The sequence below is a fragment of the Dioscorea cayenensis genome, unplaced genomic scaffold (genome assembly GCF_009730915.1).
Source record: "Dioscorea cayenensis subsp. rotundata cultivar TDr96_F1 unplaced genomic scaffold, TDr96_F1_v2_PseudoChromosome.rev07_lg8_w22 25.fasta BLBR01000267.1, whole genome shotgun sequence".
Lineage (NCBI taxonomy): Eukaryota > Viridiplantae > Streptophyta > Magnoliopsida > Dioscoreales > Dioscoreaceae > Dioscorea > Dioscorea cayenensis.
In genome coordinates, this window is record NW_024086658.1 from 14335 (window position 1) to 29994 (window position 15660).

Genomic DNA, 15660 nt, shown 5'->3' on the forward strand with positions numbered 1-15660 from the left:
TTGTTAATATGAGTGGAGGTATAATTTTAATCTTCTTTTACTTTACCCTTTAAAGAATTTAATACCTTATGTCTTTTCCATTTCTGGATAAATCAATATACATCTCGAGCAATCTGGTTGGAAAATCATTCTTATAAAAATTGTTACCTAGAAAGTCAAAAAACAAAAAAACAAAAAAACAAAAACCCCAAAAATTTACCTAAGTTTCTCTCTCTGTTGTTTAACTCATTGCTTGTCACAGAATGAAATTGTTTTTCGCTAAGTTATTCAAATCACTGAAATTCAACAGTAAACACAGACTAAGGTTCTAAGAAAGTTCAGCAAAATCATTGTTACCAAGTCTCTAAAATGCTGATCTAATTGATGATCAAACACTGAACTTAGTTAGACACCATCTCATCAAGTACCATGCCTGAAAATTATATAATAATATATACTCTCAATATAATCAAGGCAAAAACCATCATCTCAATAACATGATGACTAGATAAGGGACTAATGCACAAGCGAAAAAGAGCAACTCATCCTCATGGAAAAAGCTGAAAGCTTTTCATTGAAAACGTCGTCGATCCATTTCATTAGCTTGTTTTGCTCGGTAGCGCAGAAATTATCAGTTGTATGTTGTCCAGGTGGATGGAAACCGTGGCGAGGTTAATGGAGGCATGTCCCGGACGTTGACATCCAATGGGAGCAGTCGGAACTCTATATCGAGTTCCCTTAAGACTTTGATCATTTCTTGAAACACCATCTCTCTTCTCGCCCATCTCAATCCCATGTCCTGATAATTAATACGATGTCGCAACCATATTGATATTCTCAGCCTATTCATGTCATCCACATCTCTGAGCATTACAGTTGGAGTTGGATACCAATGTTCCTTCTTGCTCTCAATAAAACTGTGAACATCAAAGTGGATAAATGGTACTCGTTAGTTTAACCATCCGCTCAGATATATATATATATATATATATAGTCATTTTCACATGCCGAAAGTAAGAGTTAAGGTAAAAATTAAGAGAGAGATGATAAAGAGTAACTTCAGAAAAGAGAGGATAAGAAATAAAGTAACATGTTCAACATGTGTCTGGTGCTTGAATCAAATGCTGTTAAAATAAGAAATCAATAATAACCAAACTAGATGAAGCAGGAAGCATATGTACAAGTTTGCAGAGCAACAATCAATCACGCATTGGCCAATATACCTTCAGTGAGAGGGAAAAAAGAATCTGACTACTGGCAAGTAGAATTTATGACTTGTCAACATGATCATGAAATAATAAATCATTATCAGTCTAAATCCTGTGTGTGAATTTCTTAATAACAGAGTTGGAGCTTCAAGCAACAACAACAACAGTGACTGCTGGAAAGCATAAAAATAACTATCTTCTGTTTAAACCATGACTTTAAATGATGCAATCTTTGTTAAAAAAAGTTGAGAAATTTTGTTTTTGAACTCATGATGAATCACTCTACTTACAAAGGACATCACAAAACCCATCAAATGTAATTGACTACAATCTAGTCAAGCACCAAACATACTTTGTCAACACACATGAGCCAGTATAAACCATTACTGAATAAGACATGATTCTAAATAATGCAAAAATCTGTCTCAAAATTAAATATGCCATGGGCTAAAATACACGTAGCTATACCATGCAAAAATCTGTCTCAAAAATAAATATGCCATGTGCTAAAATACACGTAGCTATACCATGCAAAACCTGACACTTAAGTACATCCTAGTGATAGTAAATTTAATTCAAGGGCAAAAACTACATGGCACTATGCCAGGTGGTTTGAAGAAATATTCTGTCCCAACAAAAAAAAAATGCCTTACTTTGGAGCAAAAATTCAGCTTTGCCATGGATAACACTCTCATGAAGATTGGATGTCAACTTTATCTTCATATTCAAAGTTATGATTTGGAAAAACTTCTTTTACTGAAAGTCTATACACACAAACATTGGGACTGTGTCCATACACATGGACAATTCTAATTGGGGTTTTGTTTGATTATTCTTGAAACACCAAACTTAATAGGGCCCTTATGTCAAGTGCATAACTTGTGTTTGTAAATTAGATAAAATCTACATCTCTAATTTGCATATGTAATGTATTAATTCAAGTAATTCAACACCTAAGTAGCAAAAAAATTCTGGAGAGAAATCTCTATATTGTCTATTTGATTGCTCCATTAAAACTCTGACATGAATTTTCTACTCTCAAGTTTTTACGACCAAACATAAATATGAATAGTTAGAGAAGTGAACAGCCATTATACTTGTAGCTTTCCCACAGAATTGATTCATTTAAAATCCATGACACAGATTCTGATATCCAAGTGCCTGAGCATCATCCCCTAGTAGTTGTTTGTGACACAATTAGTAATCATAAAAAGTTCAACTTCCACCAAACTAATTGTGCCTCACGCACTTTGATGAAAAGCTTTAATTTCCAACTAGTTCTGTAAAATTTACGTTATCTAACACCACCTCTAAGCAAAAGAAAATAAAGAGATAAATGAGGCTTTGAAAGTATGAATAGTAAGTATTAACACATACCTTCACTATTGATCTGTTTATAACTTTATATTAGAAAAATGACATGACTCTAACAAACAAATACTAAAGACAAAGTAAGCAGCATGCATGCTGATTTGTCGGATATGTCTTATTGAGATTGGTAAAACTAAACAATGCAATACTAGATATTATGTTGCAACTTGATGCAGTTACTATCACTAGAAATTGATAATAATTAGACCTCAATGGAAAAATGCATCAAGATGCACTTTTCAGTGTGTAAATAATTTATTCTTTAAGCTATAGTTTATCTTCCAATACACATAGGAAATATAGCAGTCATATTACACCATACCATACTAGTTAAACTTAAATTTAGAATCAGAAACAGTTCTTATATACCTCTTTATCCGATCTTTCATGATGGCAAGCTTCTGTACCGGAGTGGCAACATGCACACAGAAGTCAATCGAATCTCCCATATCTGGGCTTCGATAAATGTTGCCGATAAGTTTGGTAGACAGTAAACTGTTTGGGTATATGATTTTCATGTTGTCGTACCTCAGAAATACTGTTGTCAATATATTCATCTCCTCAACTACCATCTGAAAAGGAAACATTCAGATTCACTAACTCTCTCAAGAAAAGATAGTAATGAAAAAACCATAATAACATGTTTGGCTATGTTCCATACCTGAACCCCTCTATTTCACAACGATCACCAACATCAAAGGGGTGCATCACAAACAAGAAAAATTATAGCTTCAAAGGTGGTCTTCAAAGTGTTGCCAAACATAAAAACAGCCAGAAGCATCTGAGAACTTATAAGCACAAAAAAGTGGGTAGTTGCGATCCCCAAAATAAGAAGCCAAAGGCCAAATACAATTATGCCTACAACCACATTTGCCATCTGATGAAGCTTATCAACTGCTGTTTTTGTGTCGTTTAGAGTTAAGGAAAGGGCTCGGCGTTCTCTGAATGCATTAACCTGCAATATCCATGCATGATGCTCTCAATTGCTTGCAGACAAACATCACTGAATTGCATATAAGATATCCTCTCAAAAGGAGTAGAGAATTGGCAAAATAAAAGTGACCATCTTACCACCCAGTTCTTTAGAGACCTTTTTGTTACTCGCTTGATTTCTTGTGCTCCTTCAAACAGGCTCATAGTCTTCACAGCTTCATCATCACGCATGAAACGCATCAGATCCTCCAAATAAATGTGCCTGCAAGTTCTCAAGTTGTGCATGAAAAATGAGCTTCAGATAAGAATTGAAAAAATTGCAATAATTCGTGAAGTAATTTAAACAAAAGATGAGACTTCAAAGTAAAATAAATATGATAAAAAATAACAGAGCACGGGCCAAAGAGCCTGTTTTTCTGAAAAAAGGGCTTCTACCTAAATTTGGGAAAAAGATAAGAGGAAAACACTGAATTTTCATATTTTAGTTGGGAGATCTCATTACTTTTCTTGATCAAATCCAATCTGGCCTATTAAATAGTTGAAATTTGGAGCAGATTTACAATTTTCCAAATATATCAAATGAAAAGAAAATTTGGGAACCACATTAAGATTTCATGAACTGAATACCACTGTCTAAAAGTAGTAAGAGGTCAAAATGCGGCCTAACATTAAGGAGATGAAGTTTAAAACTTGCAGGGAATTAACCTACATTTTACTTCAACTAGTCATTTTTTATCTATTCAGAGAGCGTTTACTGCTCAAATTTAAATTTAAGGATGCATAATGATCGCTAAGCATAACCAACTGAAGCTGATCATTGCTTGCTGCAAATACACAGGTTTTTCTTAATTTTTTAAAAAGCATATTTCATTACCAAAACATTCAATATAAAGCAACAGTTTGATCAACCATCAACTTCGACCACTAAGATATTATTCAATCTGTTTTTTGACTCTTCGAAATGAATTGTAAATAGAAACGAAAAACAAATTAAAAAAGAAGCTAACCAAGCAGTTGATTGTTTGCAATTTTTCTTATAATTTAATGCTTCGAACATAGCTGATATTTTAATACCAAATGAAAAGGACTGCATTCAAATTCATGAAACAAGGTGCTAAAGCACCTCCAATTGCAAACTAGCTATTAAATATCAAAGGCTGATATTTTTAAGTATTCCTGTCAAAGGATTCTTCAATTTGAGAGTACCATTTTTAAAACCAATTCCTTCAACACCAATTAGAGAAATTAAGACAATTGTGAATCATGGCGATATAATCATCTATAATTAGATACTAATCTTCAAGCATTTGAACAATTTAGAATCACAAACCTGAGTCTTGAGCTGAGGGTTACATATGGCACTCACGCATAACAGCAAACTGGCATCTCAACCTTATTCTATTTCAAGTCATATTGGCTTTAGGAGTGCAGTGGTTCAATTAAAGAGAACAACAAAAAGTTTTTAAATACACACTATACAAGATAAGGGACACCCAGGTTCACCTGGCAGTCAGACATCATCAACATTGAGTCCAACCTAGATCAAAATAAGTTATATTGGCTTCAGGAGCGCAGTAGGTTCAATTAAAAGAACATTAAGGTCTTACATAACAAACTATACAAGATAAAGCACGCTTCTTGTTTATCCGGCAGTCAGATATCATCAACATCGAGTCCGACCTAGCTCAAATTGGATAATGTACAGTGTATCAACTTGCATATCAAATGATATAATAAGCCCTCTTGTCAGTGGCATAACACAATATAGGCAGACTAATATCACTAGCTACTTGCACAAATGGCTATTTAACCTAGATATGCTCTGTCCTCTTCAGGCAATCATTTTATGAACGAAAAACATGATTTCTGAGAAGAAGAGGGACACAGACTAAAAGCAAAGGTCAGTGAGAGGCCTTAGTTTGGTGGGCAGATCAAAACATCCAAAAACCACGAAAGCCTATTCATCCTTGGCTGTTATAAACACACTTGTTATCTATTGAGAAAATAACAAAATAATCGGTCAATGAAATGTGCAACTGAAGAAATTATTGGGTTCTATCATATGGTTTTGGAAACTGGGAAACATATTCCACCCAAAATATTAAGAAATTGACTAAGCAATGAGTTTATAAGAAACAAAATGTCCAAACAGAAGCTGCAAGAAGAAATTGCCGTGAAAATAAGATAGGTCCAATATATTTCTAAAAAATTGAAAAAGGAAGATCGATATTCCTCTAAAGTAAATTTCAAAGAGTTTCCTAACCATAAGTCCAATACTTAGACATTTCACATCAACAGCCCAAGTCTTTGTATCCACAAATAAAAATAAGATTGGTGTCTCTTATTAGGTAGCTTAACTATCAAATCAACCAAAGCCTCATTAGAAGCATAACAATTATTTTCAAGCTTTTACAATCATAATTTTGTCCCAAGTGCAGTGTCAAATAGACCCACAGATAGTAACATCATGGGAAACGTAAACATCAGGTCTGAGTTTTAAGCACACAAACAGGGTAATGCATTGAGACAGGTCAAAATAGAGTAGAAACATGACATATTCCTCTTTAGATATTTCCATAAGCAACTAAATTCACATCATCAACAAGTCTCATCAATGCAAAAGAACCTAAAAAGAACCAAAACGGCAGGTCTTTTTCATATTCAAAGTCACAAAATATAATTGAAAGAACAGTATGCAAGACTTACTTGGAACCAGGCTTGGCCACATTATTAAAGATCTTCTTAGCAGCGACCTTGGCCTCATTCTCGCTCCGGATCTGCATGGTTGACTCATCCTCCCATGCCTGCGTCAGTTATCTGCTCATCAAGAGTAGCCAGCGTCCCATGCCTCACAATCCGCATCAGCCTCTTCATGTTCCAAGCTGATACATTCTTCTGATTGAGCTTGTGCAGCTGGTCAATGGTGATTCCATCCCCCTGTTGCGGCTGCTGCTTGCTGAAATCCCTTTTTGAGACAGCTCCAGAGAACCTGACACTCTTACGCCCAATCTGGTGGCTCCTCTGTATCCCTCCATGCCCACTGCCACCACTTTGCCCACTCCCACCAATCACCCTCCCACTCCGGCACGGCAATGCAGCCGCCCGGAGATCATTTGGTATAGTAACCCCTGCCTTCTGGAGCTTCTGCACTTCGGCCATAATCCGTTCTTCATCCTCCCTAATATGCTCAATCTCAACCAATGGAGGGCCGGAGAGTGTCTCTATGACGTACTGGTTGAAGAGAGCTTCCTGAATTCGGTCAAAATAGGTACTGACATGGAACGAGGAGGCCAGAACCTTCACAAGAAGGGTCTTGACAAGCCGGAAGACAGTGGCAACCAGGAGGCAAAACAAGACTTTGGTGACGTACGGCAAGGTTTTGCTTTTCGTCTCCCTCTCGACCTTCTTGTCGAACATGAAATGCCAAGCCATGAGTACGAGGCCGAGCCAGAGGCAGTTCTGAACGGCCTTTCGGAGGCCATAGACGAAGTAGAGCACTCGCTTGCGGAGCAAGAAGTTGCGCTCGATGAAGAAGACGATCAACCGGATAACCCAGCCGGAGACGAGGCGGCCGCAGATGAGCACGAGAACAAGCAGCTCCCACTTCCAGAGATGCAGGTTCCACACGGTTTGGCGTTCAAGGACGGGGATGAAAATGCTGCAGAAGAAGAAGGCGATGATTAAGATGAAGCTCACCAATTGGAGGATCGTGAAAACACCCCACGAATCTTGCTTAAATCCGTCCGGGAGGTCCTCCTCGAGAAAAGGGTCGTCATCGTCGTCATCCGGCTTGCCGAGCAGCCCAGATTTCATCTGTCCGGACTTTGGGATCTTCCCGGACTTCCGGTTATCGTCAAAGGCGGCCGGCGCGGGGTCCATCAACCTCGATCTCGTCTTCACACGGAGAAGAGTTGACGAGCGGCGGAATGACGAGTTAGACGTGCAACGGAGGACCTCACCGCCGCCATCATCTCTCGGACTAGTCGGAACCCTAGCACCACCCCGACGGTGAACGGACCCAGATCTAACAGCATCCTCCGAAGAAGACGACGGCGACTCATCCCCCGCCTCTTCAAACGAAACGCGACGATCCTTCGACGACTCCCGCTTGAGCTCCTCCATCTCGAAATCCATGTCCAACGACAACTCCTCGCCGGAAGCTCGCTGCTTCCGGATAAACGAACTAATAAGCTTCGACGGCGGGTCCTGTTCCATCGGAAAGCTAAACTCCGGCGCCGCACCACCACCAACCTGCTCAGAGAAATCGTAGCTCGATCCACGCCAAATGCGACCGTTAGCGGTGCCGGAACCGGCGGATGATGGCGGAGAGCCGCTTTTTCCGTCGATGCGGACAATGACCTCTTCCCGGTGATCGGAGAGAATGGGCTGGTGTTCCTGGGCGTGATCGCAATCGAAAGAAGGATTCCGAGACGATGGTCGCTTGTAGGGAGCTCTGGGGTTTGAAGGAATTCCTCAAGGAATCCATCATCGTAGCAACAATGGCGAGAGCGAGAGAGAGCGAGAGAGCGAGAAGAGAAGACAATGCTGGGAATTCGTGCCTTTTTTTATTATAATTATTTTTTTTAATTATGATAAAATAAAGAAACGCGGACACGTGTTCAGTTGGACCTTGGTGCGCTCGACGAGATGAACACGTGGAAAAAAATGTGGTGTTTGCTGTTTGGAATGGCACAGTGGATTTGGAAAAGGATATAGGGGTTTTTATTTAATAAAGGGGCACTTTTGTGAGTATTAATTACGGAAATGGGATCATCGCGTTTTGACTTGCTTGCTTGCTACGCGTCCGTCAGTTTCGGCAGTGAGTATGGAGACTGCTTTCAAGGGTGGAATCGTAAATTTTGGTAGCTTCCTCTTTTAATCGCGTTTTTTTTCTTATTAGCCCCTGTGAGATTTTTAATTTACATTGGTGTGAATGGCTGGTCTATCTTTATTTTAAAAAATCAAATTAAAAAAAATATAAATATATATACCCATAATTACTTGTAAATTTTAGAGTAACATACTCCTTCCTTGATTGCTTTTTATTTATCGTAAATAACCGAATTTAGTTATTTTACATAATTTAATAAAATATTAATTATTTTTTTAAAATTATTTTTAATTTATATCTTCATATTTTTTATATTAAATTTTAAAAAAAATTAAATAAAATATTAAAATAATTTTAAAAAAATAATAAATAATTCTTAACATTCAAAATAACAAATAAAAAAAACATAGCTTCATAATAGATAAGAAAAACACGAGAAGTATATGATAAGCGAAAAATCAAAGAAGTTAACAAGATTCCCATTCTATAACTTTCCCGGCACAAATTCCAAAAAATGAGGGTTTTGGTACCTGTGGGCCCGCGTGAGGGTTTTGGGATTTCAATGTTAACAACAGAAAATAAATGTGGGCCCAACAAAGAGTGATGACACGGCATGAAACCAATAAATAAAGAAAAGATAATAAATTATATAATAATAATTAATAATAATAATAATAAATTAATAATGACAAAAAGGTAGCAAACTTGCAATGACACTGCAAAGTCGAACAAAAAGCATGATGTTCTAAATAATTATTATTAAAATTAAAATAATAGTAATAATAAATAAATAATGAGGTTTTCTGTGGTGTTGAATGTGAGCAGGGGGGGACAAGAGTAGCATGAGAATGTTTTTTTAACGTTTTTGTTGTAGGACACCTGTTCACAAAAGATAGCATTAAAATTATTCTCAATATCATCAAGGATATTTGACTTCTAAAATTTGTGTGGTAGCTCTTTTCAATTTCTATTTGCCAACCACTATCTATCTGCATTGAATTATCATTGTCGACCTATTATATGTATAAACTTCCTCCGTTCTCAAGTCATTTAAAAAAAAAATTATTCTATTTTAGTTAGTAAGTTATAGAGTATAACCTGTTCACTTGTGAGAAAATGTTGGGAAGCAACACTTATATGAAGGAAAAGAAGTGATATCATTTAAATTACTTTTGATGTTCATTTGTTTTGTGAGAATGTGATAATGAAACAGGAGAATCTAGGTGTTGGATGGAGTTTTATTAATTTTAAAAAAATTGGAAATGAACGGATATGAATAATTATAAAATTACTCACTTCCGCTATTTCAGTAGAAAAAATATTAAAATGGGTTTAGTTTAAAATCTACTTCAGACCGAAGTGCGAAAAATATCACTAATAACATAAATGGGGATAAGTTAGACCACTTCTCTCTACTTGACCTCACTTCAATCTAAATAAACAGGAAATGAAGAGTCTCATATCTAATCTTCATGAAATAAGTATGATTTCAAAAAAAAATATATATATATATATTAATTATTTAATTTATTTATTTTAAATTTAAAAAATTTGTATTTTAGAATTAAGAGAGTATATATGTATCACATATTTTTGTATAAAATAATTTAACTTTTTTAAATTTTATAGAATAATAAATCAATTTGTTATATTAAGATAAAATACGTGAAACAAGCAGCAACACTACTAAAATATATTTCCTCAAGTCAATGGTCAAGACTAAGTTTTATAAAAAGTTCCTAAAATCTAATATATATATATATATATATATTATAACATGACATTTTTGTACTTTTCATAGAATTGTTTACTCCCATAAATAGGCATTTTCTTTAAAAGAGAAAAAGCCAATATTTACTCCCATTAATACTTATTTTCTCTAAATTATCAAGATGAAAAAAGAAAGATAATTAATACTTACAAAAATTCTAAAAGCTTTAAATAATATGGATAGATGGAAGTATAATTTCACTACATTCCTTAGTCCAAATAATAAATGTTTGTGTTAGTTCCGTCGATGTGATTTGTGTTTTAGAGAACACTTAAATACTCATAGAAAACTTACACAAACCAAACAAAAAGGAGACACAAAATTGATAACCCAGTTCAGCGTCCACTCGTCTACGTTTGGAGGGTCAAGCCTTAAGATAAACAATCTACTAAAAGAGGTGAAAATAGATGAGTACAAACACTTGTCACCGCCTCCTCAAAGTGATAAAGATCACTACCCTCTCTAGATTGTATAATGCTCACACATACTCCTCCACAAGAGACACACCCAATCTCAGAGCAAGGTAGCTTATATAGACGCCTCAACGTCCCAAATATAGTCCATACCTCTTATAGAATCCCCGCGCCTACTAATTTAAAAACCTTCTAAAATTAGCTGTTGCAACTCCCGTTGTAACATAAATTGCAACATGGTCATGACTGCTGACTTGACTGAGTTCTGGTTACGTTGCGAACGACCTCAAGACCCATCAACCTCCCGGTCATACTTAGTCTGAGTCAGTGCAACCCGGTCTCCCTGACTACCGGCAACTAGCCTACCCCTCCTCAGTTCCTCGCCATGCAGTTCCCTCGCAAGGGGGCACGTCGTTTGTGCGTCTTCATGAAACTTACCAAACTTGATCTTCAATTCACCCAAATTTGGCCTTCAAATCTTTCTAAGAAAGATCTTCAATCAATCATCTCAATCATGACAATAATAGCATGTCTTCAAAGCTTACCCTTAATAGTCTTCCATCATACTCATTAAGATTTCTTCAAATCATACCTTCAATAACTTTCAATCATACCATTGATAGATATTTCTTCAATTAAGCTTCATCCATATTTAGTCTTCAATCAAATCTCTCTAAATATGATCTTGATATGATCTTATCTTCAAGTTGTAACACATACCAAAAATAGTTTCACCAAAATCTTCAAGATATTTGCCTATTAACCAAAACTCCTTACCATATCACAATGCTTTGCCATGTCATCAATTTTGTCACGTCACAAAGTTTATCACGTCATCTTGTTTTAGTGTCAAATCATACCAATAATAGTGAATTTGCACTAACAATTTGCATATATTAATGTGTAAACACATCAATCTACTAAAATAAAATTTTTAAAAAATAATTTATTATATATTATTTCATTAAAAAAAAAGGATAGTTTGTAAGTAGTTTCTTCAAATTTAATGATACAGGTTAAGGATTAAGTATACCAATTTAGACCATTTATCAATCAACCAAAAAATAATCATCACAAGATATGTTCATCTTGATCTTTGTTTCATAAAATTAAACTTAAAAAATTATTAATTAACATTAATTTGGTTGAAATATTATAAAATTAAAAAAATTAAAGATTTTAAAATTAATGATCAAATAAATTGACTTTCTTCTCCTATTGAAATGCACTAATTTATATTAATCCATAATTAGTTATAAGTATGCATTAAGCAAATCAATTTTAGTAAATATGTAATCTTTTTATTAGTATTAAACTTTCTAATGGGTTGCAGTTTGCACCATATAAAAAAGAGGAAATTTGGTATCATTTTGTATTCAATTTTTCCAATAACTCAAATAATTAAAATTATCATTTCCCATCTTTGTCCCATCCGATTTATAATTAATATGAAGCATTTATAATAATAATAATAATAATTATTATTATTATTATTATTATTATTATTAAATGATAAAACAGCCATTTGAATAGTGTGATTCATACACAACTAATTCATGAAATCAAATTTATCTGTTTCCTGAATCATAATAATATTAGCGTTAATTTAGCCCTTTGACCAATGACATTACCAGCTTGTGTTAGTAAAATTAAAATATTAGTTTTTTATTTTTTAAAATATATATCAAAGACAAGAGACTCTACGTACGTGCTGATAGACTATAAGACTGTTGGCATATGCATACTACAAAACATTTTATTTACATATTTAATAAAATAAAAGTTTATATTTTGATATTTATCCTTGTGAAAAGCTTTTTTTTTTTTCCATATATAACTCTTCAATAAAAAAAATAATATAAGCATATATATATATATATATATACCTCTACAACAATGCATTTTTTTTGCATTTTTTTTAGTTATAATTACTTTTTAGTCTTTGAAAAGTTTTATTCTTCCTATTTAGTCCCAACAATGCATTTTTTTAGTTATAATTACTTTTTAGTCTTTGAAAAGTTTTATTTTTCCTATTCAGTCCCTCTGACTTTTCCATTTTCACAAAAGTCTCACCTTTAATGTTTGCATTTCTTTTCAGTCCTTGTCGTCAAAACTGTCAGTCAATTGGCAGTGAAATGCCAAAGTTGCCCTTGTCTCAAAAGCAAATATTAGAGGGTTTTTCCCCTCCATGTCATATCAACTTTTGCAGAAAAGGAAAAAAGCAAATCCCAAAGAAGTTATCAATGTCAGAACCTTTTCATTTTATTTATCCGAGTCTTCTTCTTCTTCTTCTTCTTCATCTTAGTGCCAAAGCGTCTCATTTTTTTTTTTGTCCTCCTTCGATTCTTCTTTGTCCTCTTTGTATTTGTACACCTTCTTAAGGCCCGGAAAAGAGCTTTGTTAAGTTTGTCATTGTCTCATTTTTTTATTCTCCATTCTGTAGAGGCCATGGGAAAAGCTTTTTGAAGTTCTTCATCTTTTTCATCTCTTATACTAAGTAATGACTCGATAACCTTTGTAGCTTTTTTTCAAATTCTATATAGTTGTTCATAATCCATGGAAACCTTTTGTGCTATGACACGATACAAAGGAGAAAGACGTATGTATCAATTCACCGTATTGAGTTCATGGGAAACAGTAATGGGTGACATAAGTGAGCAGTGGGCACTGGACGGTTCTATGGTCAGGGTGAAGTTCGTGACACCTAACTCGTACAAGACGCTTTGCTAAATTGAGTTGGATACTGACTTTCAACGCATGTGTCATATACATCATACTTTCAACAAGTCTGTCGTCGACATCACCATCAAGGACACGAGTGGGTCAGTGGATGGCAACTTGGCCTCATTGATTCCTTTGTAATAACAATGATAACTATTGCCGGTTATGTTTCATTTGTGTGTTACTGTGTAATTAGTTACATACATGTTTATTAAATTGGATTTATGTGTATTACAATTGTTCTCTGTGTAATATTATGCGTTTCTGTGAAATATTATGTTTTACTGTGTAACATTACCCATTCTTGTGTAGGTTTCAAGATTTTTGAGAAATAAACCATTATATTGATATTATCTGTGTTATGCATTGTCATGCATGGACGCCTTCTCAGCAAGTATGAACACCGATGTCGAGACATATCTGTCCCAACATCCTCTAGCACTTAGTATTGTTCAGTCTTCACAAATACTTTATGGCCTAACCTTAAAAGTGGGCCAACGCTTAGACAATGCAAAGCAGTTCAACGATTGCTTACGCAGTAACGCCATAAGACAAAATTTTGATTTTACGTTTATAAAAAAATGATAAACTTTGGGTGACCGTCAAGTGCGCTGCTCTAAATTGGTATTGTCGTGTATATACATCAAAAAAGGGAAATGTTGACACCTTCCAGGTGAAGACAATGCAATCAACGCACAGTTGCGGTGGAGGCATTGGTACAACATCGTACCTTAAAGCAAGCAAAAAATAGGTCTCTCAACATGTAATGCAGAAACTCAAGGAGCGACCATTATATAGAGTTGTCAATATTCAAAAAGATATATTATAGGACCATGGTGTTCGCCTACCATATAAGCGTGTTTTGATGGAGAAGGAGATTACATGGGCCACAATTCATAGTAAGGAGGTTAGTAGCTACGATTTGCTTCTCTGGTATGCGGGAAAGGTGGCTCAGACGAATCCCGGTAGTTTTGAAAATCATTGAGAATGACGGTGAGTGATTTAAACGCGTTTTCTTCTCTTTTTGGGCATGTTTGTTGGGGTTCAAGATGGGGTGCAGGCCATTACTTTTCGTTGACAGAACTCATTTGCTTGGCAAGTACGGCTGGATTCTATTAGGTGCAACTGGTAAAGATGGCAATAAGGGTATCTTCCATATAACATTCGCTGTGGTTGACAACGAAACAATGATAATTGGACTTGGTTTCTTGCTACTCTCAAGGAGGCATTGTACGGTGAAGATGATTACGAGGAAGTTATTACATTTATCTCGGATCAGTCAAAGGGTCTTGCTAACGCAGTTGCGCGAGTGCTCCCATCATCGCTGCATGGTTATTGTCTGTGCCATTTGGAAGCCAACTTCATGAAGGCTAACGGCAGGCTCGAGAAATCATTAAAAGAACAATGTTGGGCAGTAATAAAAAAAATTGCGTACGCGTACACGTCTAAAGAGTTCGACGATGCATTCAGTGAACTTGCAGCTATATCGGCCAATGCACATGATTGGTTGTTACACAACTCCGACATTAATCATTGGTGTAACTATTTATTGAAGGGCATGCGGTGCTACGAGATATACTCGAATGTAGCAGAGTCTTTTAATGTCTGCATTAAAGAGGCAAGGCATCTACTGATAATGAGTGTAGTCAATACTATATGGTAAGATTAATTTACGGTTCAGTGTTTAATGTGTACTAATTGACGATACTGTGTAAGAATTGTGGTTATTGTGTAAAACTATTTTTTCCTGTGTAGTAGACAGTGGTCATTGTAGAAATACTTGTTCATGTCCAATAGTTTTAATACATGTTTAATATATGACATTGTTGTGTACAATATTGTTTTCCTATGTATAATTTTAAGTTACTGTATGCGATATTACATACATGTGTAATATTTAAAAATATTATGTAGTATTTAATGTTAATGGGTAAAATCATGAATTGCTATGTATGATTACAAACTTATGTGTAGCAAATTATGTTTATGTTAATTGCTAACTCTTAACTGGCTTCTCACATGTTAATACGCAGGTTTAAACTTATGAACATGCTGAGTGAGCTGCGCAAAATGGCCGCCATATGGGACACATACCTTTGCCCTGAGATACGGAAGAAGGTTGAATAAATTGTCGAAAGTAGTCGTTATTTGCGGGTGGGCCGAGCAAGCCAATTACAAAGATGTTGACGATCACAACAGTGTTGTCAACCTAGGCGTCCGGAAGTACTGTTGCAAGAGATGGGAAGTACATGGACTCCTGTGCAAGCATGCAATTGCTGCGATTATGCTAACAGACAAAAATGTACACTGCTATGTTGAAGAATATTTTACAGTCGAATCATATCATCGTGCATATGTCCAACCAATATACACGATCCCTGACAGTGATATGCCATCCGATGACACCCGTCAACTCAGAATGTGGCCACCGAT

At 35.4% G+C, this 15660-nt stretch overlaps 1 protein-coding gene and 1 pseudogene across 1 annotated transcript; one reads left to right on the forward strand and one right to left on the reverse strand.

Annotated features, from left to right (window-relative positions):
- Positions 1–557: 557 nt before the first annotated feature.
- On the reverse strand, positions 558–13952 carry LOC120253959 (annotated as a pseudogene).
- A 324-nt stretch (positions 13953–14276) lies between these two features.
- On the forward strand, positions 14277–15354 carry LOC120253960. The gene is made up of 3 exons (XM_039262136.1): positions 14277–14399; positions 14450–14886; positions 15261–15354. The coding sequence occupies exons 1-3, from the start codon at positions 14277–14279 to the stop codon at positions 15352–15354; spliced, it is 654 nt and encodes a 217-aa protein (XP_039118070.1).
- Positions 15355–15660: the final 306 nt, after the last annotated feature.